The sequence below is a fragment of the Micromys minutus genome (assembly GCF_963924665.1).
Source record: "Micromys minutus genome assembly, chromosome: 1".
In the NCBI taxonomy this organism is placed as follows: Eukaryota; Metazoa; Chordata; class Mammalia; order Rodentia; family Muridae; genus Micromys; species Micromys minutus.
In genome coordinates this window covers 54,984,078-55,011,808 of record NC_137969.1, presented here as the reverse complement: position 1 = coordinate 55,011,808, position 27,731 = coordinate 54,984,078, and the positions used below count along the sequence as shown (strand labels likewise).

The window sequence follows — 27,731 nt, the reverse complement described above, 5'->3', positions numbered from 1 at the left end:
TTTAAGAAACAACGCTCAGTTCTAATAAAGACAATAATGTGACTACAAATGAGTAATACAGAATTACCCTATAAGATGCGTGGAAAGTTCTAGTCACCAGTTTATAGTTATTGCTGGTTTAGGCTATTTAGGGTCCGAGTAATATAAAACACCCCTCTCTCAACCCTAAAAAAACTTTTCTACATTTATGTCTTCCAAGATTTTCCCTTGGTTGTATTGTTGCTAATTTCTGAGTAGGAATGCTATTAAATGACCATACAGTGCATTACTTCCTAAACTCTCTCCACATTTCTGTTCTAAATGGGCATGCTTATTAAAAACATACCCTAAAACATTAAGTCATTTAGGAAGAAGTATACTTTTTTGCTTGCTTTAACAAGGGGGAAATTAACTTGCCATTTGTGATGATTTTGTAAATGTCTAACGCTAGGAATCTAAAACTTTCATACAAACACCCCAGTTCCTATGTCATACAGTATCAGTTTTGTATTTTAAAGAAAACTGTAGAAAGAAACGTGGAGAATACCAAGAAGTAATTCCTGTGCACTTTTTAGCAGTACATAATGAAATCCTCAGTTCTCTAGTGAGTACAGGAGATGCAGGTAGGGCATTTAACCAGTCTTGTGGGAAACGGTGGTTTCACTAAGCTTAGCAGGACTGAGAAGACAAAGAACTGAAGTGATCCTGGATGATTCAAGTGTTGATGACAGAACCTTGTTCCTACTCCTGCACAGCTCCATTTCAGGCCTTAGCGTGCATACCACAGAAAAGCACATGGCTGCATTTACACCAATAGCCACCAGGGGGCAGAAGGGCTGAGAACACAGAACACTTCCATACTTGGGCTTTAAACTGGGCATTTAAATCTGGGCCTACAACATACAGCATTTTTCAGGATCTCTTGGAGAACACACAACTACTGCTGTGGAACTCATTGTCTAGAAGGAGGCTGATGGCAGGCAAATAAATAACCAGGCACATGGTCAGCCTGGGAAGAACACCCAGGAGACTCTTGCAGACAAGGTTACTTTTACAGACTGGGAGACCTTACTGAGGACCAAACAAGTTCGTGGAACCCCAAACACAGCAAACAAAACAAACAAGAGCAAAGAAGTTTCAGACATTTTTACAAACTAGAAAAGCTAATAGCTTAGAGTGTCATGATCCAAAGAAAGAAGGTTGGCACTAGACAAAATTAGCATGTAATATCATATTTACTTCCATATTTAAAATTTTTAAAGTTTTGTGATTATAGGGAACAATAAGTCCACAAAATGTTACTTTCTTCACATAATTTTATATTGTTATGAATTTTAAACATAAGGTAATCAACTATCAAAATATACATCTAAGCCTACAACTTAAGCTTAAAACTGAAGCTAATGAAATAAATTTATATTAAAGTTCAAACTCAGAAAATTTTGAAACAGAAAAATCTCAGCAGTGATATGATATGCTTCTCGAAATGAAATATGGCACAGAAAGAGCTACTAGGAAAAAAAGCTACTAAGTCAAAGCCACAATCCTTCGGTTTTTCAGAATGCAGCCCGAACTACTCCTCTTCCTCTCTCAGTGTATGGACAGACAGGCAACAGGAGGTGTCACAGGAGGTAAGAGGGAGTCTTACTGTACCTGACACCAGGTGCTTCTCTGACAGCATGATCTTTGTCACAGGGCTCCGGTGAACTGTGAATGTCTGGAAGAGCTGCGGCCCTGAGCCGACCGTCTCCGGATGCTGCACAATCACTCGAACTGCTCCAGAGCTCGTACCGTAGGCTATCTCAATCCAGTTTCCGCTGACACCTAAGAGCCACAGGTCAAAGGGAGTGAGTTATGTGAAGACTGGAAGCCCAACCGTGAGCCTCCGTGATGACAGAGCCCAGAAGAAATCAGAGCGTGTGACCAAAAACCTCAGCAAACACAGCTCAAGACTACTGGGCCAGCAGAAAGTCTGTATTTCCTTCACAGGTCCTTCTTGACCCTCCACCCTACAATGAACCGCTCCCGGCCCTCCTGCACTATCTTAGGTTTTGCTGTGGTAATTACACACTATTCTATGAATTTTCATGCCTTCCTGCCTCTGCTACTTATTGATAGAAGCCGAATCAGCTTTCAGAGTGCCTGAGACATGGTACCAACTCAACATCAATTTAGAGAGTAACCCTGTTGTGCCAGACCCACCAGAAGAATGCCATCCCATAGCAGTACTCTGCCAAAGTATGCCAGGAGTGGCCTGGGCTTTCACTGCAGAGGCACTGGGCCATTCTTCACTAACCAAGTGTCACCTCCACTAAGACGGTCAAGTCCCACACAGTGGGACAGGCACACTTAATCTGCTCACACCACACCGATGACTATCCTGTCTCCTCAATCCACCCTGGCTCAGCTGTGGCTTCACATTTCTTTTCCTTCCTATTTTCAAAGGTTAATTTTTATGTATGACTGTGTCACTTGCATGCATGTCTGTGCACCAGCTACATGTCTGGTACCCTTGGAGCCAGAGGAGAGCATTGAGGCTCCTGGATCTGGACTTCTAAACAGTTGAGATCTGTCATGTGGTTCTAGCAACAGAACCAGAGTCCTCTGGAAGAGCAGCAAGTACTAACCCTAAGCCATAATTCCAACCCTGGTAGCTTTTCTTAAACTGGTGCCACATCCCATGACAAATCAAAGGTCTGGCAGACACTGCTTTCTGGCAAGCTGCACAGGAGATAACTGTGGGCTGGACTTCCTCATCACCTGAGAAACCCACCAAAGGGAGAGCACAGGACTGGGACACCGCAGCCATCGGGAAGACCATTTCCATGCTTTCTAAGTCTTGCCAACATGAGGAAGGGCTTATTTCCTCTGTGTAGTTTGATTTCTAAAACTTCCTCAGTTTCACCTCTAATTGTAAATTAGATTGGGGGATTCCATACTTCATTACAGTCATTCTAGAGCAGAGCGCAGCAAGCTTTGTCTAAGAAACAAGTAGCAATTAAGTATTTTAAATTCTGTTTTCCACACTGTCTGTCATTACCTCTTAGCTCTTTTGCTGAAAGCAGCCAAGGAGAATGCACAGAACAAATAATAGGGAAAAAAAAAAAAAAAAAGGAAGGAGGGAGAGAGGGAGGAAAGGAGGAAGAAAGGAGGGAGGAAGACAGACAGGGCTAGTATGAGTGGTCCTGAGTCTTCAGTCATTTCAGCGAGCACTACAGCTCTTTCCTGCTGATGTGATTCTCTTGTCTAATGAATCAGTCAAGTGATGCCGTCACCAAGCAGCACATCCAAGCACATGGTCTGTCCCCAGGCACAGGTCAACATGTTAATGTTTCTCAGCACTCTCTCATTACAGGGCATCTTTGAGATCAGTAAATACATGCAGTCTCGAGAACCCCCCAGGCTGGCCGTGTACTGACTTGTTTTGGGGGTGAGGTAAACACTCAGTGCAGTGATGGCATCATTGGAAGGGTCGTGGTAGAGCTCAGTGACAAGGAGGTCGTTGTCCTTCATCCGCAGTGGGAACTTCTGCATGTCTGAAGACAGGAACACATCTGATCAGAACACAGAGACTTAAGTCTCCATGTCCTCATGCATAAAGCATGTTCGATGCTCACCTATGTAATATATTGATCCATTGTTGCATCCCAGGAGAAGGAAGGAGCCTGCAGTGTCGTAGCTGGTTATTGGGACAACGTCCTGTACCTGATGCAGTGAAATCATTACGTGTTAGGACGAGAGAGTCATTTCTTTGATTCTTTTGGGTATCCCAACACCCAATTTTAGGAAGCTTAGACAATGAGCTGTCTTTCCACCCCCATGCAGCTGTGAAGACACACATTTTGGTTGCATGCCATAGGAGCCCATGCTCTCTGAAGTCAAATGTGTCACCTCTTCTTGCTGCAAGTGGTGACTACACCACAGCTTCTGGAACTGGAAGGCTAAGAAAGACCACCCCACCCCATCCCTTATGTCACTCATATAAAATAGAGTGCTGAAGACACACAGTGAATAACCTGCCAACCTGCTACAACTTCAAGTGGACAGTGTCCTGTCTTACTATCCTTAGTAAAGATTCTTCTAAGGAACAGCAGAGGCAAAGCTCCCTGTGTCTTGTTTCCCAGGTACTAGAATTAAATAGCATCTCTCAAAGCAATCAATCTGGTTTGCAAACAGGTAACCATGTAAATCCAAAGGACTTAAGTTACCATAATAAATAAATAAAGCCAAGAAACAGCACCGTGGCAGCAGCAAGAAGCAGGAGTGAACAACTCTCTACAGTCATGCCAGAGACTGTAAAAACCCCTCATGATTCAGCACTGTGAAGCCCCTCGTACGGGAGGCAAGACCTTGCTGTACAGACTCATCAGTCAGTGCTGCTCCAAGGGGCTAGCACTTCTCAGGCTTCTTTCCAGCAAGAACAACATCTACATGCGATCGCTTCATGTGTGTGTGCACTATGTGCTGCAACCTATTTCACAAAGCACATGCTGAATTTTTCAGGTGCCTGTCCGCCTCCCACAGAGAAGTAAAAGAAAAAGACAATTCTGGTGTGTCAGGCCCAGAAGCAGGGTTTGTAGTGTGATCCCAGGGGAGAGAAGGGGTTGTCATCTAAGCAGAGGTTGGGGGAGGAACCAGAGAGCAAGAGGGCTCTGGAACTCAACACCAAGAAGAACAAGGCAGAGCCTTGGACAGGGTCAGTAGCTCCTCCTCAAACTCAGTCCCCACTGATAGAGTCACAGGACAAATTGTCACTGAACTACTTCACTGCAAGGTCTCCAAGCCCTCACAGTGATGTATGAAACATTCTCTGATCCATTGAGAGGCAAATTCACGTGTGTCACACTGTGGCTTTCAGGGCTAGCATCCACAGTATTCTCCGTATTCTAATAGGAGAATAAAACTTGTAGTCACTCTTTGTTTAAATCCCTTCATGAACTTGAGAAATGATGCTCACACGGTGTTACTTTTGCCATCTTGCTTAGGCTGAGCTACCTATTTGACAACACTGTAGAATGCTTTCTGCCTAACACTCTGTGACATGGTGCATGTGTGTGCTATGCTATATGAGAAGGGAGTGATTAAAAAGGAATGAGAAATAAAGCCATATTATTTTATCTCCACTAGAGTGCTTTTTATAACATTTCATCACGTTTTACTACGGTGGGGTTGAGAAGCTGATAGAAAAATCTAGATTTGTCAGTGTTTGTAAGACTAAATGCAGATGCAATGCTTAACGATTCATCTGACTCTAATATTCAAATGCGTCCTGACTACACATCTAAAGTAGAGACCTCAGGGCTGCCCTGTGCACTTCCTCTCCTATTTGTGGCTAGAATGTTGCTAAAGGCCAAGTGCGAAGCTTGTCAACCAGTGCAGCAGCCTGGGAGCCAGCCTACAGTTAGCGCTGTCGGTTGAGATCTACAGACAAGACTGAGGCTTCACAGTAGACCTATCTCCACAATGCACTAGGAAGAAATGCAGCTGGGTACAAGGCCAGTTTGCTGCACGGATGCACAACTTTCCAAGGTCTTTTTGAAATGTGCAACAAATCCACGTCAGATGTGGGCTTCAGTCATGTATATGCAGGCACGAAGTCAGTGATACACAGACAAAACACCCATGGCTAAGATCCACAGCGGGGTCACTGGATGAGTCTCTGGATCTCAAAGCTATTTGAACCTTTACGCTTAGTTCTCCCAACAGTGAAAGGCCAACAGGACAGTAAAGGAGCTGCTCCTTCCAGGGTCACAGTACAGGACATCCCTGTGTGACAACATGGCTCCCTTGTAATACAACTGGCACAGAGTGTCACTTCCATGACTCAGACCCTGCAGGGCACCAGCAATGACAATGCTGTGAGGGAGCCTCTCCACTGACCACCACTGCAGTGCCTCTGCCTTTATCACAATACCTTTTATGCAGACCCGACTTCTGCATCTTCACTGAAATTCAAACACTTTCCCCACTACAAGCCCTTACCTGAGATTCATTCAGAGTTACCAGCTCCCCTGCTCCTCAGTCCTAGGGTCCCAGGACTGTTCCTTCTCCAGGACCTCACAGGTGTCAATTGTCACACCCCCAAGCCTGTCACGTTTAATCTAACCCTTCACCTCTGCTGAGCATCTTGTCATCTGGCTTTATCCTATTTTCTAGTTGAAGCCTACCTGCTCGCACAGAGGCCCCTAGGCTTCCCAGTTATCTGTGTATCTGCTGGGCTCATTCCAAGACCTCAACACACCAAAACCTTGATGTACAAATATAATAGGACTTAGTGTCTGCAGGTCAGCTCTGTGTGTGTCATCATCTCTAGAGTACCCAGCATTTTCTAATGTGAACAGCATGAGATTAGCTGGGATCTGTATGGTTTAGGAACAATAAAGATGTTGGTTCTATTTTGGAACATTCCTAATCCAGCTGGCTGAGTCTGCGGCTGAGAAACTCAGAGCTATGGAAAGCTGGCTGCACTCTCCAGTCAGCACATGAGAACTGCTCCAATGCTGAGGCCTTGACCCTCACTGAGCTGCTTTCTTCCCAGTTCCTTTGAGGTTGTCAATCTGCCCTGACATCCCTGCATCCTTCCCTGCCTGCCCCGTGTTATCTTGGTTTCAATAAGCTGGCTTTATTCAACCACTGTGCCTTCTCAGCCACTGGTCCACTGCATTCACCTCCAGGAAACTTGCCCTCCATCAGGCCGACACTCTACTGTCTTTCCTTGCGTTTCTGTCCATTTGTTCCTGACCCAGTTCTCAGTACTAATGGATCACTGGGCCACAAAAAGTAGTTCACAGTGCCGTGATCCTCGATAGCATATATCCATGTCCAAATACCTCTGTCTTTCCTCGACACCTGTCCATCACCCTCTCCTCATTGCTCTACATTCCACACCCTTCTCACTCCTTGAGAACCCACCACCTCCATCCTTCCAGGCTCCAGAGCTTTCTCTGCTCTCCCCTCTCCACTTACAATACGCTCAAGCGTCTCATACCCTAGGGGGAAAAAGCACAGTCCTTAAGTGTAGTTAGCATAGGAGACAAAGCAAAGACACTATCTTCAAATTATTACTTCGAAAGCCCGCACTTTTTCCCATTTTCTTCAGTCCTGTCTCATTCTCCCTAAGCCCTGGAAGGTGTTTAGCCAACTACTTCCGGTCTCTACACAGCCTAACTTTGTCCAGACTTATCTGTACTTCCTTCTACTCAATCAATAAAGTTTACTTCAATTCCTATGCACACAATATGGCTCTTAAAAATCTCAAAGACTCAGTTTAAAACTATCATTATATAAGTAAAACACGCTCCTTTTAAAACAGTAAAATGTCTATGTGGAACAAATCTCCCATGTGACAGTACTCACGGTTGGCAGGAACCCTATAGGAAATGACACTTGTTGGCATGAAAGTGTTTTCACTTGTGGAAAGAGCATTGACTGAGACTAACCTGCCAGTGCTGCGTGACAGCGTTCCATACGCCCACTTTCCCCGTGTGACTTGTAGCCACCAGCTGATTCCCAATGAAGAAGAGAGCATCTACAGGAACACCGAGGCTGAACACACCTTAACCAGCAAAGCAAACACAGATGTCAGTCCAGCACTAAGTAATCACAACCTAGATTCGATGTCTCCAGGGTTACTATGGCCTACTGACTGTGCTGTGGTCAATGGCGGCCAGAAATCCGGCAGCACCTGTACATTCTTAAGTCTCCATTATGGACCCGAGAACAGAGTGAGTTGGGCAGTCTCACTAGCTATCTAGTGTTGTCTCATGCTGTGGCTCTCAGCCTTAGTTCACCATAACCGCCACCTGACAGGCAGGGAGAGAAAGAACTCTGGGATTATGCCAGACCCCTTAAAACCATCGGGGAATCCAGAGGTAGCCTGCTCATGGACTAGATCTTGGGAAACCACTGACTAAAGGCATATACCTGGAAACCCAATAACTAGAAAGTGTCTAAAAAAATGCAGAAATAAGGTAACAGAAGACCAAAGAAATCACACTGTATTCAAAACAAGCACTTAAGTTTTCTAGTATTTAATTGAAAAGGAACTGTATAAAGCGAGCAGCTTTCTAAAGGAAAACAAGAAGATTCATTTTAACTCATTCCCAGTTTAGCAGAGGAAAGCACACTCAACTCTACTACAATGCAGACAGCAGAAGGGAGTGCAGTGAAGACAGCAGTTAGAGGGACAAAGGAGCTGGGCAGAGGCTGAGGAAAGAAAATCACAAGCTGGATTTTCCAAAGGACTTTTCCAAGCGTCACTGAGCTGGAGAATCAGAAAGGGTAAGCTAAAACTGTGAGAGGGGAGCTTGGCTAAGGGACACCCACACTAAGGGGAGAGTCAGCCTGTCACTGGCCTGTCTCCAGCCGTGTCTGACAGGCTCTCAGAGACCATCACCACTTGACTTCCTGTTCTTCCAACATCATCTTTGAAGAGCTCAAGCCATGGCCCATTCATCAGTCCCACTGCAACTACGGCATGATCTAACACATCTTACTTGAGAAATATTTTCTCAAAATGTCTTTTAATCCAGTAGCTCGTGACTCTGAGTCCACTCTCTAAATCCTGCTTTCTTTGGATCATTAGTAAGCAAGTGCCTGTGTGCCAATCTCAACAATTTTTTTTTAATATTTAGCTACCAAAATAAAGATTCAGGGGGTCCTTAAAGAAGTCAGGGGTAAAACAAAGTGTGCTTTAAAAGCACAAGCCTGAAAAGATGACTGTTTCTCATGAAGACCTTCAAGTTCTACAGCAATCTTGAAGAAAACCATGGGCCAGTGAGATGGTGGAGGAGATAAAGCACACGAAGTGCAGGCCTGGCAACCCGAGTCAAAGCACAAAACCTACAGAGCAAAGAGAAAACCAACTCCCACAGACCCATCCTGACCTCAGATGCACACGGCACCTACTCGCTCATGCTCACACCTTGTTTTTAAAGTCAGAAACAAAGCAGTAAGAAAGATGAGAGACACTCAGAAGAAAACATCAGTAGTCCTGCTGGAACATCTCCTCTTACACACTGAAGTGTCTGTATATAAATACATATTTATATACATGAGTGCGTCACCTGCCAACCGAGACAGAGCAAAGAAAGCTATCAGACACACCCCCCTTAACAAAATCAGGTAAAGGAATAAACTGCACCTCAGAGCAGAAGGTAGTAATTCTATGTCATACACAATTATTTACATAGTAAGACTATGGTTGTGAGGCAGGATGGCTTTTAAAAACTGAAGCCAACTTCAGTCAGTCCTGCTGCAGAAATTAAAGCAAGCTAATTTTTCTGAGAAGGGTGAGGTTTTGGGGATTCAAGGATGACATTGTGAATAGTCTCCAGAACTGAAAGTGTCACTCCAGCGTGGCTCAAGGATCGTGACACTGTTGGCAGAAGAGGCGATAGTGTGAGTGTGTAGAGCTCTGGCTGCTCCTCTGTGAAGCCGTTGTGCTGTCTCATCTGAGCCATAGGGCAGGGTGCAGCTTTGGGAGAGCCTACTGTGCATCCACCAGGCCAACCGTGTTCTCGGGATAGTGAAATGTGGAAGAACAATGGCCACCTTCACAGGCATAAACAAACTGCTCCGGGAACAGCTCCTCCAGGGGCTCCCTACCATGCTACCCTTGCAAATCAAGAAATAAAATTTCTACTCAATAGCAACTGGGAAGAGAGGTTCATAAGTAACTTGCTTTCTGCTTATTTATCAGCGGGCTCAGGCAGATGGATCTCTGTTGCTGAAACAAGCACCACAACCATCGACTTGGGAAGAAAAGGCTCTCTCTGTCTCTCCTCCTAGCTTGCAGTCCAGCATCCTCAGAAGTTGGGGCAGGAACCTGAAAACAGCTGACACAGAGGCCATGGGGGAACACTGCTTCCTGGCTTGCTCCTCATGGCTTGCTCAGCTGCTTCTTAAGTTTCCCAGAGCCCCTGCCCATGGGTGGCACTACCTGGATCCTTCATACCAAATAAAAATCAAGAAAACGGTCCCCGTAGACCAACCTGGTAGGGGCATTTCACAAGTGAGGTTCTCTCTTCCCAAGTGATTCCTTGTTGTGTCAAGTTGACATAACACTAGCACTATGCTTTAATGCTAAAATATGTTTTCTAACAAACCAAAGGGAGGTTATCCTGTTAAACATGATATGTGGTATTCACTTATTCCACACTTGCAAACAGTAACAGCAAAACTGGACAAAATACAAGAAGGCGCTTTTAGGCAATGCACAAAAGGCAACAGAAGACTCAAGATCCGGGCAACTGTGTCTTCCTGCTCTGGGCATCCCCATCATACAGAGAGGAACACTGCCAAGCAGGGATGGGGAAGTGGCTCAGGGATCTCACTAAGGACACGTGAATAAAAGGTACAATTGAAAGAGGGGCTGTGTGGAATGATGGGATGATCCAGCGGCCACAGCAGATAAGGTGCTTCCACCTCAGAGTGTCGTGCCTGGCTGAAGACCTCAAACACTCAGAGGAAACAAGGAAGGGAGAAGGTGGACAAGACAGATTTGATATCTGGTATATTGCTCCCCAAACAAACAGAACAAGCCTAATTCAAGAAGGGCATCAGTTGGTATTTGTTGCCAGCTCCAGCATTCAGTTTCAAGTGAAATGTGTATTCTGAAGATCTCAGCTGACAGGGCTGTGAATACCCCCTAACAGTGTCAGATGTGGGTGTGAATACCCCTAACACTGTCAGATGTGTCACTGATTCCAAGGCCAGAACACATTATAGCTGGGGAGTGAACGGTACCAGCATTTACAAATCTGCCTAACTCAGCAAGCCAACATTTGCCAACTGACCAGCACAGGTGCTACAAACCACTCAAAGAACAAATCAGACTGGGGATCTTAATTTAGCCAATTTAGAAAAGTTTCATGACTCTGGTGAAGGATTCAAGAGAGAGCCTCAGTTTTTTTTTTTGAAAATATTATTTACAAAAATGTATTTACAACTATTTATCATTTCAGGCCACCCTGTCTTTATATAAATCAATAAAAATAATGTATCACAGCAAACTGAATACAGAGACAGACTTAGGAATTACTAAAGGTATCACCACAGGGCTGTGGAGCAGGTCAACTTAGTAACAGTGCTCACTGCACCTGCATGAGGGCCAGAGTTCAGACCCCCGGCATACACCTGAAGAGAGAAAAAGTCCTGCATGTCTGTGTCCTTGCTCTTGTGGTACGGTGAAACGGAGACTGAGGGATCACTGTGTTTGTTGGTCAGCCCAGGCAAACCCAGCAAGCTCCAAGTCAATGAGAGGCTACCTCAAGGGAATAAAGCAGAAAATGGAGCACAACTTTCTGTGACTCAACAGGCAGGCATGTAGGCATGTGCACTCACTCAGATATGCATGCACACATACACCAGCCATGTGTACTAGAACACCCAAAAATAGATGTTTAAAAAAACTACAAACTATAACCAATCACTTTTGTCTCAAATTTTTTCTTTTTGGAAAATATCTCTTTTCATTAACGTGTGTTTTGAATCACCAAGCAATGAGTTTAATATTGTTTATTTTATATCAGTAATACTAAAAACTCCAAGTTTAATTTCTAGTAATGTGAATGCAATAGATAACCTATACAAATACTTTCTGGTCTTGACTAACTTAAGAGAGCTTTTGTTCTGAGATCAAAAAAGCCTGAGAAATTTGGCTACAGAGGCCAGACAGCATGAACTATTTACCCACCTACAGCCTTCAGAGAGTGCGCAGGAGGGAAGCGCACCAGGCTCTACCTCAGTGCCTGCCTCAAACACAGCACTCCCTCCCACAGGCGCAGTGTTGACCACTGGGCACCCAGAGTTGTAACTACCCCAGCCAGTGATCACACTTATGGGCAAGCAGTGTAAAAGTCTTCCTACCAATTTCACTTCCGCTTCCTCCATCTTGAACACTCCACAGGATGATGCTGCTCTCTGAGGCGACAGCCACCATTTTGTCCTTGTCTCCATGAGGACCTCCAACCACTTTTGCATTTAAAGCCACCCGTTCAATGGTCCAGTCCAGGTATGGGCTTGTAAACACTTGCTGCCACCCTGAAGACTCTTTGATTCTGATAAGAACAGACATGTAGAGTAAACTTGGTGGCGGATGAGAAAAAGAACGGAAATCAACATGGCAAACAAACAACAAAAAAGACCCACATCCTCTACCTACCTAGATATACAGACATTATTCCTGGTCTTACACTTACATATATAGGACATATAACCATAAAACAAGAACCACAATACTGTTTTTCCCCCAAAATTAAAATTTTATAAAACACTTTAAAAATTCAAAGGAAAATGTTAAGATTGTTGAGGTTTGGTCCGTTGCTATGTACTGTAATGCCAAATTCTGTACCAGAGGGTCTATTTGCCTACAAGTAAATTCTCACAGTTACAAGCTTCTGTTATACAAACTTCATTCCTTAATTTAAAACTTCAGTTTAATAAAAATGGCAGCCAATTACTGAAGGGATTAGAGGTAGGTGGGTTTTGAGTTACCTGTTACCTGGCTGAGGGTTGCAGGGGGTTGTGGAGGGGGGAGAAAGGACACAGTGAGAGGAGGAAGCCATCATGAAAGGAGAAGAACCATGAATACATGGCCAAGAGAAATAGCAAGTATTTGGGGTACATGACTGGTGAAGTAGCCAAGCCAACAATTAGAAAGGTAAATTAGGAGTTCCCCCCCACCCCCCCAAGTAATTATCAAAGCCAAATAAAATTATCCTAATCTGAGTCTCAGTCATTTGTAAGCTAGACAGAGATAAGTAAGTTTACATTGGTTTATCTACACAAAAGGTTGCGTTCCTCACATTTTCCCATAAAGCTACTGCTGTGGTTCTGTATGACTGATGATGGGCAACAGCAGTCAGCACTTGAGAAGAGCTTGGATTCTTTCCTGTTAGCAATCATATGATGTCACTAATTTGACATGGCAAGAAATGAAGTCTCCGATCCTCAGATGACATTACATCATAACACTAAACACCTGTCTCTGAAGACTGGTTTATACAGATCAAAACCTGACACTGTACATACCACGCCCCCTTACCCTGTGTCTCCCCAAGACCAGGTCTTTCTATGTACCTGAGCTGGTCTCCAACTCAGTCTTCCTGCCCCAGACTCAGGAGCTGGGATTACAGACTTCTGCCTCCATGCCTGGCTGCCATTTTTAATACATTTCTTTGTCCTATATGAATTCAGGTCTTCTAGACTGGTCTTCTGTGTGAACAGCAAGCCCCCACAGTTATAGCCTGTTTATAGCATCATGATGAACAAGTCAGCAAGAGTACCATCTTGGTTCTGCCCAGCAGGAGAAAGGACGAAACTGCCCTTTACACTATGACATATGGTGAAAGCTAACCTGGTCGGCCATTAGTAGAACACATGCTATTTAATTAGCATAGGCATGGGCCACTGTTTTCATTTAAATATGTATGCTCAACTAATACAAGTACAACTCACAAAATACATAATTAATCGTTAAGTGAAAATTAATGTTTTTCTTATTTAAGCTTCAAAGCAATAAAGGGTAAAATGTACCTATTTTCCCCCAAGCCTTAGGAAGGGCTGTAATTTCGGTACCTAAGTTCTGTAATTACCCTTTATGGCCACCAGATGGGAGTGATGTATTAGATAAGCATGAAACCACTCATCCACTAAACTCTAAAACTGACAACGACTGAGGAATAAAGCATGGACTTTAGGCCGTCTCAGACTGAGCACAGAGCAGGGACTGTCCTCACTTAAAGACTAACGACACATGCTGCTGGAGTATGGACACAGGGCAGCTCCCTACTGAGCTCAGCACACATGCTGCTGGCCTGGAATCTGAAAGGACGTTGATCTGAAAGCAAGGATGCAGGAACACAGCACTCTTTCCTAGACAGCACACTTCTTAGTTCCTAGTCTACAGCCATCAGGACTGTAGAAGAAGAAACACTGATAACATGGAAGCATGACTGCACCGTGACGGAAACGTGTTTTCAAACTGAAATGCATGCAAAGATGTCTCTAGCTGTGTAGTTTCCACAGTCTCTAGCTGTGTAGTTTCCAGCCCTTTGCTGCGGACTCTGGAGTCAGCACAGCCACACACGGATCGCTGTATCCTCCACAGTAAAACCTTGAGACCTAGTAAATATAAAGTATACTGCAGACAAGTTCTTCCTCAAATTAAAGGGGTGTATTTAAGCGTGATAAGCAAGAGTTCAAGATACCCGAATACAGAGACACACAGACATATGCACAAGTACACACATATACACACTGGAGAGGGCTTCACACTCAGCGGGAAGCAAACTTACATGATAAGTAATATAAACATAATTAGTTACTCATTTGGAAGAAAGCAAAACACATTCTTAAATTTCATATAATCTACAACAAAGGACATTCCTCCGAGATCAAGATCTAAAATGGAGTCCTGATGCAAGAGGAGAGCAAGTTCTCTATTAATTGAGTGGCCACTGTCAAACGCAGCAAGGATCAGGACACAAACCTGACACAAACATTAGTCAGTGGCCTATGGGAAAGCACATGGGTCCACCACACCACTTGCTGTTTTAAGCCTTGTAGAAAAGACTGTGGTTTTCAGAAAGTACTATCAATTTCTTTTCAAACCGTTTGCCCATCAGTGCACTCACGATGTGAGTTTGTAAGGAAAGCCAGCATGGTTGCCCTTCTCACTCCCCACCCAAGTCACAGCCGCAGTCATAGGCTAACTGTGCCAGCCTACACAATGTCACAAGCAGTTACTCTTCCTTCTCCATCCCTCCTCCTGGGAGATTCTCAACACACTCTGGCAAGTGACAACCTGCAGCAGTGTGGCAGAGGCAGAGCTGCCACATCACACAATAGTCACGGCAAGTTCCTGGAATCCTGGTCAGTAATCCACTGTGCACCCCATGCTAAACTATGAGACTAGCTTCTAAGGGCCTTTCCAGTTTACATTCAGATGTTGCTAAGTCTAGAACAATTCCATAAAATCCCCATACTAAACATCTCAGGATGATAAGAGCATATACAGAATAACCACCCGAAAGCTCATTCCTATACTGTGTAGTAATTAAGTTAAAAACCAGCACAGCCCTCAGAATGACGTCTCATCTGTTTACCACTACAACCAAAGCCCAGCCCAAGAAAATGGCAGACAGCACCCTCCAGAGGCAAACCTGTACCACACACTTTCAGTACTTACAAGGGGACAGTGAATTCCTGAGGCATTTTTAAACCGGTAACCAACCTCCGCTATTTTTTTTTCTTAACCAAGGTACAAAAAACAAAATTGTAACATCCTTGACTCTCCAGTAACAACATTAAATGGGACCATGCCGAGGGAGGCAATTCTGGCCACCTCCCTGCTTCTCTGCTGTGGGAGCAACAGCACCGCCTGAGGCCCACAGCCCATGAGGCTTTCAAGAGTCTAACTTTACCCTGTTAAAAACAAACTCATTTTGAACTCCGGTCTAGTCCAATACCCTAAATCCAGACCCGTGCACACACCTGACCTCACTACGTAACTCCCAACACTGTGGCCGTTCTAACAGTACAGAGCTCTTCTCATCTCTGCTGCACAGGACAACAGATGGACTCACCACGAAAAAGAAATTACAGACTCACATTAATAATCCTGCCTAAGGCTTCCACATACAGCTACATGAGCCAGAAAGAGTGAAGTATCTCTGCTGCATCACATCTACCGTCTGGGAAACAAAACATTAAGGCTATCAGCAGTATAAAGAAGATATCAAGTAAAACAACAAACTGAATTATAACCTAGCACAGTGGCTGACACTATCAGGGGGAAACTAAAGGCTAAAAGGTGATGTTCAACCTAAATATAAAATAATTATTTAAAATAAAACCAAATGACGACTAAGGACACGGTACCTGTAACACACGGCAAAATGTGCATAGGCAGCTACAATCCAGTTGTGGTGGCCAGCAACTATTAGCACCTTCCTTGGATCCACTGGAACTCCTGTGAGTTTTAAAGAGAAGCATTTGCATCTCACACTGAGTTGGAAAGCTCTGGCTCAGAGGCCGGTTCATGCTTCTGTCTACTGGTGTTAAGATGGTCGGAGCAGAGCACACTCCAGCTTATTAGACTGCAGATGCCTTCACCAGACAGAGGCTAAGTTAAGTAGAACCAACAGATACCACAAGACCCCAGGAGCCTGAACTGGAAACACACTAGCTAGCTCTCAACAGGAAGTTTCAACTGTTCTGAAGACAAAACAACAGAAAGAAAACAAAAACAGAGGGTGATATTATACATCAAGAATAAAAAAGTGTTAAACGAGTTTCTAATATATAAATCACAAATCTGAATTTAAAACAAATATAAAGGGCTGGAGCACAGCTCAGCACCACCGCCAGAGGTTCAACACACAAAACCATAAGACAGAGAGAGAGGGAGAGAAGGAAGAGGGAAAGAGGGAAGAGCAGAGGGGGAGGAAGAGGAAGAGAGAAAGAGAAGCAAAAAAGAATATTCAAAACTCATGGCCGTGTCCCTGCAAGCTCAATGTGTGCTCTCCTTCTCCAAGCTCTGTGTCACTCACCCAGCCGGATAGTGTCTTCTCCGTTTCCAGCAAGCACGGGCTGTGTCCCGTTTCCCCGGGCTTCGCCCTCCATAGAATTTAGTCCATTCCTACTGTCCACAGAGGACCTAGCTGTGCTAGTCACTTTACGACTGGGAATGCCTACAAAGGAGAATACAAATTTTATCTGTTATGCTTGAATTTCCTCACACTTTCAGACAGGATGGTCTCAAAAGCAACACTCCTCTCAGAAGCACGATGCTGCACAGGCAAAGGCCCAACTCTAGTAAGTAACTGAGGGGACCGTGACCTAAGCCTGCAGAGCTCCTGGGCTCGGGTGCTCTGGCTTAGGCCAGTGGTGTACATGGCAGACAGTGCCATCACGGAGCTCCTCTCTGCCCTTACAGAAGGTGCCAACCCCTGCTCTATATGGCACAGCTTCACTCTCACGCAAGGGCACAGTCTGAGGTCCAAAATTACCAAAACAGTTTTTCTTCTTTTTATGCTTATGTTCAGTGACAAAAAGAACTTTTTAGAGACTGACCAAACTCGAGCTGCAGTACCTGGTGGGGGCAAGTAGCCGTGGAACAGGACACTGCCGCAGGACGACCTCTCCAGCTCCTCACACAGCAGGAGCCTCCGCACTGCAATAATCAAGGCAAGCCTGTCAGGGACATGCAACACAGCTGCTCCACACCCACTTCTCTAGTTAGAGTGGCAAGAAAAGAAAGGAGAAGGTTTAGACAGCTCCCAGCTAGACACTTCCTCCCTGTGAGACGCTGAGCAGGGACCACTCTGCAGAGGAGCTGAGAGTTTGGCACTGAGGGTCAGTCTCAGGAGATCAGCACATACCTAGCGGAGTGATCCCGTAGAATTCTGCCTCGTGTCTGAGAACATTGATGCTCACTCCCCTGTAAAGAAACGAACAAAGGCTGTGAGTCCAGTGACCTGAGCTACCACAGACACCATGGGGAAAGCAGCAGACCTCTCAAGGGGATGAGGCCACCAAACCTAAATTTTGTTTTATCTCATATTCTCTTTCCAACCCCATTAGTCACCTGGAAGTGGTTAAGAGTTTGTGCCCTCTCCCAGAGGCACAGACGCAGTTCCCAGCACCCAAAGGGCAGCTCATACGGAACTCAAACTCCAGTCCCAGGGGATCCAACTCCTTTTCCAACCTCCAAGGACACATGCAAGTAAGACATGGCACACACACATGGTGACAAGACATTCTACACAGAACAAAAGTAAACAGGAATTTAAAATAATACATTGTTACCTACTTAAAACATTTATGTGTTTTGATAATTTGTATAAGTAAGAGAAATTTGAGGAATAATACAATGCATTATCAAGAAAGTTTTGACAACCATTCTCTTACAGGACTTTTAATGCGTTACCCTTCCCCATTATCCTGTAAGCTTCACTTCTTCTGACGGGTTTGTATTTCTACAGCGCCCAGTACACTGCTCATTTACACACTTGCAGTGTATTTGTTGGTAAAAAAAAAAAAAAAAGCAACTTGGATTGTAAAGGGCCAGCAAGAAGTTCATGTGCAGGTGAAGCTGGCACCGCCGCAGCAGGAGAGCTGAGTGATACGTAATTAACAAGTGAAGACAGAGCGGGCTCCAGAGCCCACAGCACTAAGGATTCAGCTGAGGTTCAGCTGTAACCGCTCTTCCTTTGTGAACATGTCCAGGCCTTTAGCATATATAATTGAGAGTTAGCGGTTTCCTTTGTGACCAGTTTAACAGAAGAAAGTATAGGCTAGGAAGGGTTGGAATAAAGCAACAACTCCAAAGATGAGGACCCAAGGGATCAGGAGTTCAGATCCATCCATATCACAGAAAAGCAGATGTGTGGCAGCCCACTTGTAAAGAAGCCGGACAACACAGAGGACCCCAGAGCAAGCTGGCTAGCTAGATTAAACAGTGATGGCTAGAACTAGGTCCAACTGACAGACCCTGCTTCAAATGTAGAAGGCAGAGATCCAAGATGCTGATACCAACCTTGACACATGTACACACACACACACATACACACACACACACACACACACACACACACACACATCAAAAAACGAAGAATGCTGATGTCCAAACTCCACTTCAGAAACAAATGCTAATGGTACAGTGGCAAAGGCCCAAGACAAGGAAGAGCTTAGGAGCTGCAGACAGACTGGCAAACAAATTCGAATTTGTGGTACCAGCAATACAAAATGTTATGTAAAAACAAGGCTAAAACATTGTTTAAAAAACAAATTCCTTCTTTGAAAAGTAACCACTCAAAGTTTCCATTTGCTGGACCTCTTTAAATGACACTGGTTGCTGCAAAGGCAGGAGAGAGTGGGCCGGGTCAGTCACAAGCAAACAGACCGAGGTGCCTGAAAACCCCGCACTGTGGAAGCCGAGCACCCCACTCTCACCCAGCACAGCCCGCCCTCCTACTGACTTCATGAATGTTGCTTGCATGTATCCCCTTTCAGCACTGGGAAAGCACAGGGAACAAAACAGAGCAAAAAGAATGAAAATACAACTTCATCTGCAAAGGATACAGATTCAGGGACTATGCCCCTAAGTAAAGCCAAGAAGCAGCTAAAGGTAATCCAAGGTTCCTAAAAGTTGGACCTTAAAAAATAAATCAGAGCCTCAGTGAAGGTTTGACAGGAATAATGAAAATTAAAAGAAAATACTAACTAAAGCTTTCTGACAAGAATGCAGACTAATTCAAGATGGGAACTTCAAAGGTCAGGTCAGGTGATCGCTCAGTCATCCATAGACTACTTGGCCATCACAGCTGGGTGTGTGATGAAGAGTGGGTGCCCTTCGAGAGTTGAGAACTGTTTACTAAAATGTCAGTATGTATAGCAAGAGCTGACAAACTGACAGGCAAGGAGTGCAGACACTGCCTTAGCAGACACAGCAAAAACAAGCAGCAGAGGGGACAGGATCAGAAGAGAATTAAGCATGGTGAGAGACAGCCAAGCAGGGTCAAACCCACAACTATCTGCCATCCGCCCACCATCACCTCTGTTTCTTGCAGAGCAGCAGCCCGGTCAGACTTGGACTGCTGGCTGTGGGCCTGAAGTGAAATACAGGGACCTGCCCAGAGATCTGCCCGAACCTCCTGGAGGAAAAAGGCACGGTGGCCTGTTCCCATCCAAGCTGAGGATGCTTGTTGGTCATGGGAGCATGAACTGGGGTCAAAAGAGAAAGAAACCACCAGCAACAAAGTCCAGGCAGGGAGTCAGCTCCCACACAGTACAGCTGCACTGAGTCCACAGTTAGCTACACACACGCCTGAGGAGGTGAAGAAGTAACTGTTGCTGTGACTGTGGCCCCTGTAAACTGGTATGTCAGTTGCTGTTGAGACCTGTACCAGGGTGAGCACACACACTAAACCACAGTTCCTCCTGAGCAGGCTCAGACACTGGCTGCCAGCCAGGCCTCAGAAAGGATGAATCTCTTACCTTAAGTCGAGTTCTTTTGTCCGAAGAAAGTTTAAAATGGGGGCGAATGCTGCTGGGTCCCTATCAATAAATATCTGCAAGTGAAGAACTGTGTTATTATCAAGTCAAAAGCTAAGGTCCCCTTTCCATATCTGAAACACTAACAAAGAACAACGACTGGATTTCTTAGACTCCTTGGTTTTCCCGTTTCTAACACTGAAGTGGTACAGCTGTGCTCATGCAATGGTCCTGAAAGTGCTCTCATCCCTAGATAGTGCTGGGGAGGGGGAGAAAACACCTGCACAAACACTTCCCTCTAAAACATTCCAGACTCAGCCAACACTCTGAAAATAACACAAATGTCCCTGATGCTGCTGTGGCAGCCCCCACCGTGGCAGCCACCATAATTCCTTCGAAAAATGAAGGCAGCACTGTGTGCTCCACTGCACAAACAGGTGTTAACACAGCTGCCCAGGAGCAGGGCAGGACATCCACAAGTCTCACCATCTCTGCCTCAAGGACTCGGGAGGATTACAGCAGGACTCCAGAATGCACAGAACAAAGATGCTCACAACGGGAAACCAATAAACTGGCATTTTATTTAGTCTTTAACTAAGATAATTTCATGCAGGCACATCTGTTTTGCTGCTTTAGTTGACCTACAAATCTCATCAAACTAACTCACTTCAAACTGCTTCTGTGAGTTGTCACTCTCCTTGAACACTAGTTATCAGAACACAATTTCATCTATGACAACGCTGTAAGTTCAGAAAACAACCTCTGGTCCACACCTTACAGCCTTTGCCTCCACACTGTAGTCTCACAGGCTCATAAGAACCTGCAAGACTGACAACCAAGGATGTTCTCACTCATGCTTACTGACTGCTACAGCTCAACTATTCACCACAAGCTACACCCTACACGCTCTCTGATCACTAACATCCCACATTGCTATATACAATAGTTACTGCTCCTTGGGCACTTCTTTCCACTTTAGAAACATTCCATGTGACATTTTTTAAAACTGCCACACTAAATTTGTGCTTACTAAAATGTGAGCTTTCCTGTCACTACCTACTAAAATTCATAAGCATTTGTTGACTGAATTTAGAAACATAACATTATACTCACAGCACCAGTTTCATCTCGAAGTGTTGAAATTCTTCCACTCAGCAAACTAGGAAGCATTAAAATAAGCTAAAGTTAGCTATAAAAATCTGAAAATAAACAAATTTCTTACCAGATGTCAAAGCCAATACAAGCAAATTTCTGTCTCCAACTTTTAAAAAGATCTCAGTTTTAATCAGGTGTGGAGTGTTTGCCTATAACCCCTTAGAAGGCCGAGGCAGGTGAAAGAAGAGTTCAAGGCCAGACGGGGCCTTACAGCAAAACCCTTCTCAATGGTACAAAAATAGAAACAGTTCTAACTAAAAGTTAACATTTTAAATTCAGTTTTTTTAAAAAAACCTTAATTTAACTAATAAGGAAGCTTCCGATTTTGGCAAGTAATCACATTCGTGATAACACAAAGAATTATATACATTACCTGGAAAAAAAAGAATCTGGAATCCACATGAGCGTCTGTCTTGAGGTACTGAATCTGCAATTAGAATCATCTTGCATTATAAATGAGATGGCACTGTGAGGCCGCAATGATCACAGGCTGAGGGTGACTCTAGCAAATCCATTCTGTTTGCCATGCTGACTGCTGGTAAACTTTACAGTCTACAGTCAGAGTGAAGATTTTCATACTGTGCCCAGCAAAATCCAACCCTACAGTCCATCACAGCAAATCTCACTTCAGCTTCACAAAGAGCGGCCAGTCGCTGCCCTCTCTCATCTTCATGTTCTGCCTGTGTCTCTGACCCAGCTCAACAACTTTTTTGGGTCCAATATTCTAAGTCGCACTGGTCTCTTGGTCTCTTCTGACACACTAGGTTCCCAATCCACAATGGCATTCCAGACATTCTGCCCTGCATGACCTCCTTCTGAGCAGCGAGAAACTCAGACACTCTCTGTCCTTTAGACCTGGGCTATTTCCAATGTATGAGAAATTGGTACTGTTTGCTCCCTGTCCATCCCAGTCCATCCCAAACTTTCCTTCATCTCCTCACACCTGCCAAGTGACATAGCAAATGTCAGCGGATGGCAGACCAAGCCGGGAGCTGCAGAAGCCAAATCCACACCCAAGCACTAAGACAGCCAGGGCTTAAGACATTTCATCTCTTGATAAATGCTACCTCTTTAAGACTGAACATCTTTCAAACTTACTTTTCAGGAGTGTTTTACACACACACACACACACAGACACACACACACACACACACACACAACTATGTTTTTTAAAGGTGAGTCGCAGTGTTTGGAGAATGGCCTGTAATCCCATAGCCCAGCACTAGCACACACCCAACAGCTACTTTGAAACAGAGTGTGGTAGTTCTAGTGTGCACTCTAGCCAGTTCAGTGTTCTGTACAAACTGAGACACTGGTTGCTTTGCACAATCATGTGGAATTATATAGTTACAACAAAACACTTCCATATAAAGTAAGTATTGGTAAGGTGTATGAAGGAGTCCCTTCAATTAAATGAAGTACTGGAAGTAAAGGACAGTCTCCAGGCTGTCCACCTGGCCATTGGCATGATAGGCCTTGTCACCCAATATCAGTAACAGTAGAAAAAGTACAAGCTCCCTTCTATATAATGTCTGCTACAGCCTGATTATCTCACACATACCCTCTGTAGTTACCAAAGTATGCTGGTTAATCAGAGGGAAAACATTAACTGTCTCCCCATCTACAACTCTATATTCTAATCTGTAAGGAAAACTGACCTACAGAGGGAAAGAGGAAAATAGTTGGTTTTTTTTTTTTTTTTTTTTTTTTGAAGATTTATTTATTTTATTGTCTTATGTATATGAATGTTTTGCCTGTATGTATGTATGTGCACCATGTGTGTACCTGGTGCCCACAGATGTTAATAGAGGTCATCAGCTTCCCCTGGGATTGGAGTTAGAATTGTGAACTACCATGTAAGTGCTGCGATTTAAAATCGGGTCTTTTGCCAGAGTACAAGTGCTCTTAACCATGGAAACCAACTCTCCAGCCCCAAATAATTTAATTCTTATAGATTATATCTGTATAGAGAGATAAAGATATTTTCCATTAAGAGATCTTAAAGAGATACAAGGATGCTAACTCATAACTAATTTCACAGTTTATAAGTAATCTAAGTGTTTGTTTTCAAGCATTCCTATGATCATTAATCTAAGAAAGGAGCTAAAACCAAATTAGGCAGTATATTCTGTAATTCCACTACTCCAGAAGCTGAAGCAGGAGACTGAGCTCCATGCTAGCCTGGGATACACAGCAAATAGAGGCCAGTGGATTCTGTCTCAAGAACATACATATATACAGACATATATGAAGACATAAATAAATAGGAAGGAATTCAACAAAGTGTACTCAAGAAAACATGGCAATTTTTCCTAAAGGCATTTCTTACCAAACTCTTATACAGTTCTATAGGCTCAAAGTTCATAGGTTACTACTGGTTACAGCAAACTTAAGTCAATTAAAAGAAAATCAGTCAATAAGAAATGAAAGCACCCAGCGAAAGGCTCATTTGCAGAAGGTATTAGATAACATCAAGTAATAATGGTGGAATAGTTCATTTTGATTCTCTAGTATCACAATGGAAACAAACCTTTGGAGTGTGTATGAAGGAGTCCCTTCAATTAAATGAAGAGGGAAGATCTTCCTTTGCCCTAGCTTGTTCTCTGTTGCTATGATGAACACTGACAAACTCAACCTGGGGAGAACAGTTTGTTAGCTTACAGGCTCAGTTCATCACTGAAGGAAGCCAAGGCAGAGACAGAAACCTGGAGATGGGAACTGAGGCAGAACCATGGAGTAATGCTGCATACTGTTCTGCACTAAAGGACTGAATGAAAAGAAAAGGAGCTGGACAGTACCACCCATGTCTCTGCTTGAATGCAGTGGCAGAGGGGCCAGCAACCAGCCCTCTGCACAGGGTAGACTGCACCCTCTAATCACGGGCCCAAAGAACTCTGTACCTCAACTTTCAGTGGTTTTCTAGAGCACTTTGTCACCCCCCAAGCAAACTCAGACAGTAACTTCTGATGCATGTTTATCACTTTCAGGAGACCATATTAAAGTACACAGGCCTGCTTACAATGATAACGTCACACTAGCCTGGGGGACACAGCTGTAGTCACAGCATTCAGGCGGTCACAGACAGTAGGAGGGAAACCCTCACTATACAGCCAATCAGTATGAAGCCCACCTGTAAAGCAATCTGCAACTTCTAGGCAAAGAGATTGGAAAAGACACATACGATTAAACACATCAAAAAGACTAAAGAAACTAGCATATCTGGTTATGTAGCATACCCACTCTAGTGGCTTGCTACAAAATTAATCTGCAAATCTGAAACTAAATATGAAAATATGAAGTAAAGTGGTTTGTTATGAAATACCGCTATGACAATGCCTCTAAGCCTCCTGGCACCCATGATCATTTCCTTCAGGTCTTCCATCAATGCATGAAACTGGTACTATAGTAACTTTTTGGTTCAGGAAACTGACCAATACAAAGTAAGTTGCCCAAGGTTGCTAACTTGGGCAAGAGAGAGAAGGCCTGCTATGTGCACAAGAAAAGTTTCCAAAACTTTTCATCAACCAGTCCCTCGTCCTCCTACACTGATACCTGAGTGAACAGGCTCTTCACTGATGCTATCAATAATATTCACAACCAGTTTTTAAAGAGCTCCCCACAGAGCTACAAGCCAGACAACCCGAGATAGCCACATGCTGCACTGTCCTCCTGAAGCGGCATGTTGTGTGTCTTTCTTCCAGTTCTGAACAAGCACTTTCTGCACCTTAGATGGTGACTCCAGAGATCCAAGCTGCGCCGAAGGTTGTCTTCTAAAGCATCCAAACCACGAATAAATTTGTCTTTTTTTGTATTAACTGCTAACTAGCACTTTAAAAAAATTCAGAACCTAGTAAGAACCAAGTTCCATAGGTAAAGTAAAATCCCTGACAGCTCGGTCTTTAAGACATCCACTAGTTTTTATTCTTGATGCACTGGGTGGAATGCACACCGCAGTTCGCTCATGGAGTCAGTATACTCCTTTCATCCTCACAAACGTTCCAGGGAGGACGCTCAGGTGGCCAGCCTTGCTGTTAAGTGCCTTTGGCAGCCTAGTGGTCCAGCTGACCACATCCATCTCCAATACACAACAAACAACAATGTAAGGGCTGAAGGAATGTCTCTGTGATTAAGAGCACTTGCCAATCTTGCTGAGGACCAGAGTTCAGGACCCAGAGCCTGTGTCAGGTTGCTCTCAACAAGACTCCCCACACCTGTAACCCCAGCTCTAAGGGATCCTTTAGCACCTGCATTCACAACACAATTAAGTCAGAACAATCTTTTTTTTATTATTAGATACTCTCTGTATTTACAAAACAATCTTTTTTAAAGTGACAATAAAACTTAGTTTTTGTTTTTGTTTTTTTTTTTTTTTTTTGGTCATAAAGCTATATTCTTTTGAATGCCTGGAAGGAAATACGTGAGCCGTCCACAGAGCTAGAAACCAGTGTGAAGGACTGACATGATCACAGTCCTGCTTCTCTGAAGTAACACACACCACACACTCCTTTTGTGGACTGTCTCAGTACCAAGTTACTTGCAACAGTTTCATGTAAGTGTAGGTGGTCAGGGAAAACACTATTTACATGCCGTTAACTGTAATTTTTAAATAACACAAGTGTTACAAGCTTAAAAGTCTTCCGCATTGAAAACTAGTCTTCCCAGGACAACAACATAGCTGTGTGCCCCGGAGCATCCCCCTCCCTATATTCTTCCTGTGCCTTAAACCCAAGTTTCCCTCAACTAGTACCGGCAATCCCCTTTTCTAAGCGTAATGGGTAAGTCATGGCAATCTACAAAAGGGTTTTCAGTTCTTTGCTTGTAAGGCACAGAATGGGAGTGGAAGGCCTAAGAGAGTCTAAGGACGACATTTCATCCGCTTTTCTCCTTGCCCATACCTAAGGAGCTCACAGATCCTTCCTGTCCGTGCACCAAGAGAAACTCTGGAAATGAACAACGATGTTGACTTACCCAGTCCCCTGCGCTGACATTTGTATCACAGTCCCTACCGAAGCAGGCTTTCAAAGATGCACTAGGTACCTTGCAGAAGCTAAGCCCACAGCTAGGTAAACCTGCAGAAAGGGAGGTCCGCTCCCATGCAGCAGCCCAAGCCTTAGCATCGGAGACTACAACCAGCTGGAACGCTGACAGCTCGGGTTGGCGTGCCTCGGGAGGCCCCAGTCACTTGGTCAGGCAGGCCCACCATGCCAACTGTGCTCCCGTGGCCTGACACTATAGGAACCCGGAGGAATAAAGACTGAGTTTTAACAGTCCATGACCTCGACCTGGGGCCAGGCTCTGAAGAATGCTCAGGGCTGCTTGGATCCTGCAAAACTGTCCCTGCCTGTCGTGGGTACCCCACCTGGCCGTGCAGACGCCGTCCCGGCTGCAGCACCTTTCCCACCTGGGCTTGCACATGCCACTCCTTCAGCAGCGGGTGTCCCACCCACTGTCCCTACGCGGCCGCGGGCTCACCTGGTCCCCCCCACATTCAACTGCACGATCTCCCCGCTGCTGGCCGCCGCCGCGGCGAAGCTGCCGCAGTGCCCGCCCGCCATGTCTGCGGCCCGGGCCGGGGACAGAGCCAGGAGCTGCGGCTCGACGGCCGGAGCACACACGGAGCACCGAGCCTCCCGCACAGCGTCCCGGATTGCGCCTGCCTCCCCCGCTGCGAGGTCCCGGCCTCCGCCACGAGGCTGCAGGCCACCGGCCCAGCCCGGCCTCTCCTCAGGGCCCACTAGCCTCCATGGCGGCCGCCACAACCGTCTGGAGGACGGGTCGCGGCGAGGGACAAAAAGCCGCAGCGCTGGCGCCTCACGCTTGCGGAGTAGGAGTAGGCGGGGGCTAGTGAGAGGGAGGAGCTCCTGGTGATGGGCGGGGCTGGATAGAGGGTCTTCCACCACTGATGCCCTAGGGAAGATTTGCCTCTTACCTGTTCACCAGCACACAGATTCCGTGGCAGTTGTTCAGACTGATTTCTAAATGCACGTGTTTACACTCAATGAAAAGAAACTATACACCTTACCCCGCATTACCTGCAAACTGCATAACTTCAATGCCACCACTGTTCAGGGCAGGAGAAAGCAAAGGCAATGCTGGGCTGTGCAATGTCCGGCAACGAGTATCTAGAATGTACATGCAAGCACTTTTATTTTGTTCACTGATTGATTTCTTTTTCTTCTCAGCATTATGCAGTGGAGAATCAAACCTTAGCGATTTCATTTGTGTGTGTGTGTGTGTGTGTGTGTGTGTGTGTATCCTGGGGATGGAATATGAGGCCTTGTACTTGTTAGGCATCACCTAAATGTCCAACTTCTAAACCATACTTTTAAAAAGTACTATGGCAATGTGACGTAGGTCAGCTAACAGAGACAGTGCACTATATTTCAAAGATATTTAATTCAGCAAGCTAAACTGTAAGCATTAAATGTCTAATAGTTTTCTCATAAAATTTAAAACTGATGGGCTCTAAGAGGATTAAAAAATGTTACTCTCATTAAACATTGCTTAATTTTTCTGACAAATATGCTGCTAAAATGATGCACCAGATGTGGTTATCCTGTAACCCTGCATTTCAGGGAGTGGGGAACCAAGGAAAGAGA

General features: G+C 44.7%; 1 protein-coding gene across 3 annotated transcripts in view; it reads right to left on the bottom strand.

Annotated features, from left to right (window-relative positions):
* KCTD3 (potassium channel tetramerization domain containing 3) overlaps nt 1–26,879 on the bottom strand; it is a 34,783-nt gene extending 7,904 nt beyond the window's left edge. For 2 of the 3 annotated variants that reach the window (XM_080918881.1, XM_080918882.1), the window contains exons 1-13: nt 26,605–26,879; nt 21,506–21,559; nt 21,091–21,136; nt 19,981–20,054; nt 17,364–17,422; nt 17,075–17,155; nt 16,533–16,673; nt 15,862–15,952; nt 11,848–12,038; nt 7,419–7,534; nt 3,597–3,684; nt 3,399–3,515; nt 1,633–1,803 (exon numbers count right to left, since the gene is read on the bottom strand). In XM_080918881.1, the coding sequence (XP_080775007.1) occupies nt 1,633–1,803; nt 3,399–3,515; nt 3,597–3,684; nt 7,419–7,534; nt 11,848–12,038; nt 15,862–15,952; nt 16,533–16,673; nt 17,075–17,155; nt 17,364–17,422; nt 19,981–20,054; nt 21,091–21,136; nt 21,506–21,559; nt 26,605–26,687 (1,312 nt within the window). In that variant the 5' untranslated portion in view covers nt 26,688–26,879. The remainder of the gene's footprint in view (nt 1–1,632; nt 1,804–3,398; nt 3,516–3,596; nt 3,685–7,418; nt 7,535–11,847; nt 12,039–15,861; nt 15,953–16,532; nt 16,674–17,074; nt 17,156–17,363; nt 17,423–19,980; nt 20,055–21,090; nt 21,137–21,505; nt 21,560–26,604) is intronic. The other variant, XM_080918883.1, reaches the window with a different exon arrangement.
* Nucleotides 26,880–27,731: the final 852 nt, after the last annotated feature.